Source organism: Vigna radiata, chromosome 11 (genome assembly GCF_000741045.1).
Source record: "Vigna radiata var. radiata cultivar VC1973A chromosome 11, Vradiata_ver6, whole genome shotgun sequence".
Lineage (NCBI taxonomy): Eukaryota > Viridiplantae > Streptophyta > Magnoliopsida > Fabales > Fabaceae > Vigna > Vigna radiata.
In genome coordinates this window covers 11,007,701-11,014,767 of record NC_028361.1, presented here as the reverse complement: position 1 = coordinate 11,014,767, position 7,067 = coordinate 11,007,701, and the positions used below count along the sequence as shown (strand labels likewise).

General features: G+C 35.0%; 1 protein-coding gene across 1 annotated transcript; it reads right to left on the bottom strand.

The window, feature by feature from the left end:
• Nucleotides 1-3,406: 3,406 nt before the first annotated feature.
• LOC106776762 (uncharacterized protein At4g38062) lies at nt 3,407-6,686 on the bottom strand. Its single transcript, XM_014664233.2, has 2 exons — nt 6,563-6,686; nt 3,407-5,751 (listed from the first exon to the last, which is right to left on the bottom strand). Exon 2 carries the CDS (start codon nt 5,720-5,722, stop codon nt 3,521-3,523), a length of 2,202 nt encoding a protein of 733 aa, XP_014519719.2. The 5' UTR covers nt 5,723-5,751; nt 6,563-6,686; the 3' UTR covers nt 3,407-3,520.
• Between the last annotated feature and the right edge of the window lie 381 nt (nt 6,687-7,067).

Genomic DNA, 7,067 nt, shown 5'->3' with positions numbered 1-7,067 from the left:
CCGTGGTCCCCCACGTTACCACAAGTGGTTCCTTCAGTACAACAGGATGTCCAAAACTGGAATATGGCTCGCGTAATCGATTACAAGCCTATTGTGATCGATTACAAGAGTGTTTTATGTGGCAGATTTCAGTGAACTTCACCAAGGTTTGTGTCATCACCCTGGGTGGACCCCTCCTACATTATGGGATTTCCCAAGCATCACATCCAACCCTGGACTCACACTTATACCAAAAACAAGTCAAGTTGTCTTAAAAAGCACCAAAAATACCCGTGGTCCCCATGTTACCACATGTGGTTCCTTCAGTACAACAGGATGTCCAAAACGGGAATATGGCTCGCGTAATCGATTACAAGCCTCTTGTAATCGATTACAAGAGTGTTTTATGTGGCAGATTTCACTGAACTTCACCAAGGTTCATGTCATCACCCTGGGTGGACCCCTTTTACATCATGGGGTTTTCCAAGCATCACATACAACCCTACACTCACACTTATACCAAAAACTAATCAAGTTGTCTTCAAAAACACCCAAAATCCCCTATGGTCCCCCACGTTACCACAGGTTGTTCCTTCAGTGCAACAGGATGTCCAAAACAGAAAAAAGGCTCACGTAAACGATTACCAACCTCTTGCAAACGATTACAAAGGTCTTTTTTGCTGCACAGATTGCAGTACTTGGCCTTAATTGCTATGGAACTTTCATACATTGCACATAACAAAAACTCGGACATCAATCATCAATCAATAATCATTTCTACATTGCACATAAGCAATCTTGAAATCAATCATCTTATTGCAATAACAATTTGTACAATGTCTTCAAAAATATAAAACAATCTTATTCTAATAAGAAGTTGTACAATGTCTTCATATATATAAAACGAAAAGTACACTGACTTCATATAAAAAGTACACTGTCATGACAATTATCCTATCAAAACAAACTAAACTACACTACATTTTTACACTAGACAACTATCCTACAACAATCCATAGACCTCTAGCGCATCCAGTAGTCTTATGTTCTCGTCGTCCAGGATCCATTCACGTACATATCGCTTTCTGATTGCAAGCAATTCCTCCTGAAATGAAAATATTGTACTTGTNATATCAACCAAATCATCAAAAAATAATGAAAATATTGTACTTGTCATATTCTCCCAATCAAAAAANAATGAAAAGATTGTTATTANTAACNAAAAAAATGCAACTAAATAAAAGACCAAAACTTTAACTTACCTTTGGGATTCCGAAAGCCATTGCAACTGCACAAAAAATGAAAACACGAAAGAGACCAAAAAAAAAAATGGTGGCTTAGGGTTCACAAAACACAAAATGAATAAATAACGCCAAAGAGAACAATGCGAGAAGGGGACGAAATGATACAGAAAGAGAACCCACACAATGCAAGAAGGGGACAAAATGACAAAACACACACACAACGCCAAAGCCACCCAAAAAGGGGATAGAGGAAATAGAGCTTACCTTGCGAAAGATAGCATTTTTTGGGTTGAGATGAGACGAACGATGCAACGGAGAAACCAAAGGATTGAAGACATGAAGCAACTGGAAATGGAAAGAGTGATGGGAGACAAGAAGCTTCAGAAACAAAGTGAAAGAGAAGAAAAAGGAATCGTCAAAGCAAATTTCATATCCTCAGAATTCCTATTCTACCCTCGTCAGTTTTTAAAAAACCCATTTCCATTTAAAAAAAAAATCAATAGAAATTTGACACTTGGCCAGTGTCAAATTTATGTCAAATAAGGGTGTTAAAGAAACATTTTCGTTATATTTATTCTAGGTCAAACGTACATTTGGGAGACTTAAACAAATGTGTTGACCAACTGACATAAATTCTTCACATAATCAAAAGAAATAAAATAAAACTGCAACGTTTATCGTAGCCACCATCATCTTCCTTCTTCCCATCTTCACATAGCCACCATCATCCATGACCACCATTGTGGCATTGCAAGAATCACGAACAGAAAGACCTATAACAACGCACGTGTCACACACAACAGTGAACAACCACCATGCAACAACGTTGTAGATGCTGTAGACCGCATACCACAATGCAAACCCCGATCTCTAGCTACCACACACTTTGCCTTTATAACCATAACCAGATCTATGACCACGAGATCATCACCGAAAAAACCACGTGTGACTGGACCGGAGTTTCCTGGTTGAAGAAAACGTGTGATGCTGGAGAAAGAGTAGCATGTTCGTTGGTAAGAAAAAACATTGGCACAAGAATGAAAATGTTAAGATAAAGTAAACAAATTTAACTTTTCTTAATTCTTGTTCACTTGAGTGGATTTGAGGAAGAGTGATTGAGTGGATTTGAGAGGATTTGAAGGTAATTTTTTTGTTGTTGTTTATTGTAGTAAATTTGAAGGTAAACGAGGGTGGATTTGGAAGTAAATTTTTTTAATCTGTCACATAAATTAAACCTTACACTAATTCTGACGAACTTTACTTCCAAATCTAGTCTCGTTTACTTCCAAATTTACTCAAATAAATAACAGAAAAAATTATCTTTAAATCCTCTCAAATCTATTCAATCACTCTCACTCAAATCCACTCAAGTGAACAAGACCTTAATCTGGGATTAAATATAAAATGTGCACATTTTACATATCTTCTCAACTAATAAATATAAATAATGTCATGTTAATTATAAAAATACCACAATAATTTTTTAAATCTATTATCTTTAATTCAGATTTAAATTCAAATATGTAAAAAAACTACTTTTATGTTATATTCTTTTGTAGTCTTATGGAGATAATAAGGTTTATAATATGACAAAGAAATATATGTTAGTATTTCACATCAACACTACTAACATCATCTAACTTTAAGAATTAAAAATAATATTTCACAAAAAATAAACAATTAACAATGAAAAACTTTAATTAGTGAACTAAAACCAAACTATAGCTAAATCAAAATTTAAAATAATTGATTAAGACGAACACATAATTAAACATAAAAGTTATGTGTTATTTTTCATTAACCGTAATATCACAAAATTTCACATGTCTTAACATCTTGAAATAGTTAAGTATAATAACAGGACGAGGTCATCAAGTTATTTAATTAAAAATATATATATTTTTAAATAGAAAAGACAAGAATATTAAGGAAAACTCAACTGAAATATTTAAAATTATCTACAATTTAAAAACTTAATTAAAGTTAAAAAATTACTAAGGAATTACTTGGATTCATCTTTTAAAAGACACGTAGATAAAAGAGTAGGAATTTTCTTTCAAAATAAAAGGACCCATGAAATGGAATAATATTTAAACTGTTTTCGAAATCATAGTGAGGTTCTTAAAAGAAAGGCATAACTAGGCATAACTGAAGGCACAAGTGCATTGAAACCCAACAAAAAGACTTACAGGGTGAAGAAAATCTAGAATTGTTCATGCTTCAAAGCTGAGTGACGCTTTTGCTAAAACTCTAGGAGGCACATCTCATTCCTCTACCATATATTTTCCCTATTGCAACTAAACATTGAGCAACTTAAATGGTGATCTTAGCTCAGAAAAGGTTTCAGATTTCTTTAACCTCGTTGAAGAATGCATCATCATATTCTCTTTCACAACCAATTCATCTTCCTTTCTGAAATTCATTCCTTGATAATCATTCTCAAAACATTGAACTAATCTTCTCAATCTATCCATTAGTTGAGTGTCTGCAGTAGTGCACTCATACATTTTATCATCTAATCCCTCAACAAAACTCAACAAGTTTTCCCTTTCTGATGGTGTCAATCTTGTAGCACTTTCAAGCAAATTTCTATTGTCTATCTTGACCTTTTGAAGAAAAGCATCTGAGTGTCTTAGCTTCTTCTCCATTTCATCAATCAACTCCTTCGCTTTGAACTGTTTTGCATTCATTTCCTCTTCAACATCCAACGCAAGCTGTTCTGATTGCTCCAAGTTTACCTCTTGTAATTTCAGTTTCATCTCCAAATCATATATATCATCCTCAAGTTCCTCAATCATCAATTTCTTCTCTTCAATTTCAATAGCTGCTAGAACCTCAGCTGCTGTGATCATATTGCAAGCTTCTTTGACATGAATAATTTCAGCCTGTTTCTCAAAAAGCTGTGAAGAAATGGAGGTCAAGATGCTAGTGAACTTATGTTCCAGTGAAGTCACCTGCTGCATGATCTCATCTGTTCTACTATAGTTTCCCTCAATAATCTGGATATGAGTCCCTTCTTCATCCTCATTGGTTCTTTCGATATTTCTTTGTGCAATCACAGCACTTTCAAATTGTTTTCTATACGATTCTTGTTCTAGCCGAAGAACCTCTTTTTGAAACGCCTCTAAAATCTTGTTCTTCTCCTCTATGATTTGGAGATAACTCACTTCCACAGTTTCAGAGGACTCGGATGTTAATCCTCTAGCTGGGGCAAAAGCTTCTGTTTCCTTTACTTTTGGTTCTTGTTCATATAGGAAAACATGTTGCCGCAGACAATCTATTTCATTTTCTTTCTCTTCCAATTTACAAATCAAGCTATACTTTTCTTGATTGAGGCTCTCAGTAAAATCTACTTGATCAAGGAGTGAATTTTCCAGTTCTATGCGCATGACAAGATTTACTTCAAGACCATTTTTCAAACGTTCAACAAGTGACTTCCATATTCTCAATTCAAACTCCATTTCACTTATTTCACATATTCTCTCATCCAGTTCAATGTTTGCCCTGTCTAAAGCATCATAAGCTTCCGCAAGTTGTTCTTTGCAACCAACTTGTATGTCCAAAACTTTCTCTTCGAAGAGTTTATATGCTGATTCATTGATATCTTTCTGGGCACTGATCAAAGCAGCATCTTTCAACTCTAACTGCTTCATCAGCTGAAAACACTCCTCTTCTTTCTCTTTCTTCAAATTTGAGACTTCATCTTCCAGACGCTTTCGCTGGCTTTCTTCGTCAGCAAGAGCTTGATTGCACATCAGTAACTGGTGTTGCAGATCATCTGCTTTTCTTACATGGTTGTCTAACAATAACTGCAGTGAAGAAATCTCATCAAGCAATGTATGCTTTTGCAACTCCCACTCCTCCTTACTTGCTTTAAACTGGTCTCTAAGTGTTTCATTCTCCTCTTCCTGACGTATAAACTGTTCCTTCTCCCATTTTAATTGCTCTTCCACCTTCATCTTTTGGTCCTCTAGCTTCTGGAACAAGGCATCTGATTCTTCTATTTCCCTTGATGTCTTTAAATTGTTCTCTATTTTCAAACACTCGTTGTTTGAAACTGGAATGCAACCCTTCCTGCTTCCAATCTCGTTTGTGTACACACGCATCAGTTGTTCTCGGTTCTCCATTTCCCCTTTTTCCTCCTCGAACGGCACCAGCAACCTTCTTTTTTCATCTTTCCACTTTCTAAACTTTTCAACGCAATCTGCTCCAAGTTCATCATTTGCAGCACTGAGATGCCTGGTGAACTCTCTATTATTCAAACTATCGGTTAAATCTTCATTTATCTGCTGAGAGCCATTGATTTCATCTTCTTTTAAAAACAGTTGTTGGTTCAGATTCTCAATTTTGAACATAGCCTCCAGTATCTGATTGGCATGTGCATCGTAGGATTTCTTCATGTTCTGAAGTAGACTTGCCTTGTGCTTGAGTTTCTGGATTTCAGCTCTAGCTTCTTCGAGTTCTTCATGAACACCCATATTGCTAGATATTTTACACATACGACATTCGAAGATCCTGTTTGCCTGCACTGAATGCATGAAACCAGACTAAAACCAGGAATAAAGAAAGGAACAGAGACAAAACGGATAAATAAAAAAGAAAAAACATTGCAGTTTGCAGATAAAGAGAGTGGTTGGAGCAGAAACACAACTTGGTCTTTTAGTTGACTTAGATTATTTCACCCTCCAAAACATGATTGTCTAAATTGGAAAACCAGATGCAAGAGATGTTTGAACTGGGCTTGAATGCTACCACACAGTTTGATTTACAAGGGTTTTTTTCCACATTATTAAAGGAGATTTTGTTGCTGTAAATCAGATCTTCTTGCTTATAAATCAGAGGTGTTATACAGATATTAGCCAGGACTATGAGCAAGTGGTAGTTTTAGACTATCTAACAATTTCTCGTGTAACACGATGCAGCCCTCCAAAGTCCAAACCCATGAAAAACTTCCAATGTAGAACGTCTAATTGTAGATGTTACAAACACAGCTAGCTAGATTCTCTGAAGTCCTAAGAATAGAAAAAGGAACAGAATCCCTATGTTTATTATAATCAATTACAATATCATCATGGCTGCATACAATTCTTCATTAGAAGACAACATAAAATCCAATTCCCATTTCATGTTTGATTGATTCATCGCTAACATTGAGCTACCCTCATTTTCTTATGAATTGAAACTAGACATATTAGATTGCATTTTGCATGACTCTAAACCATACATTCAACATTAAACAATGCTAACAATAAAATAACATGGCTAAAATTGTTTCAACATGTGAACCAAACACTTTAATAAGGAAAAAGAAATAACGAAGTGAAACAGAAAAAACTGACCTGAGTTTGAAGGAGGAAAGTGTTGGTGAAAAAAATGGAGGAAGGAAAATCCAACAAGGAGAGAATAGGGAAGGTGGTTACTGCATAAAACGTTTATTAACCATAAATAGACCGTAACGGCTTTCTAATCACAAATGTTTTAACTTGAGCTAGCCGTTGGAATGTGCTTGTATTGCTAACTTGAAGGCCCAGCCCAAACACCTGTTTGTTTGATGTCTATTGATAGGCCCAATATCTTTTTCAGAACTAATGTTGGGCCATACTTTTCAAACCTCCTATCTTTCCCGGGTTTTTTATAATTGTTATTTCCTCTTTCTCGTAATCCTTTTGCAAGATAAAATTTAGTGTGTCAAACTGACCCTATTTAAAAATAAATAAATTAAAAAAAATTAAAATATTTAATAAGATTGAATTAATCATGTTTGATTTTTCAAAAGGTGAGATAACACAGACACTACATTTTATACTTTACACTGATTCCACACAAATAAGAGTATTTTTGTTT

Coding starts and splice junctions, on each gene's coding strand:
- LOC106776762 (XM_014664233.2), bottom strand. CDS start 5,722: ATGTGTAAAATATCTAGCAATATGGGTGTTCATGAAGAACTCGAAGAA.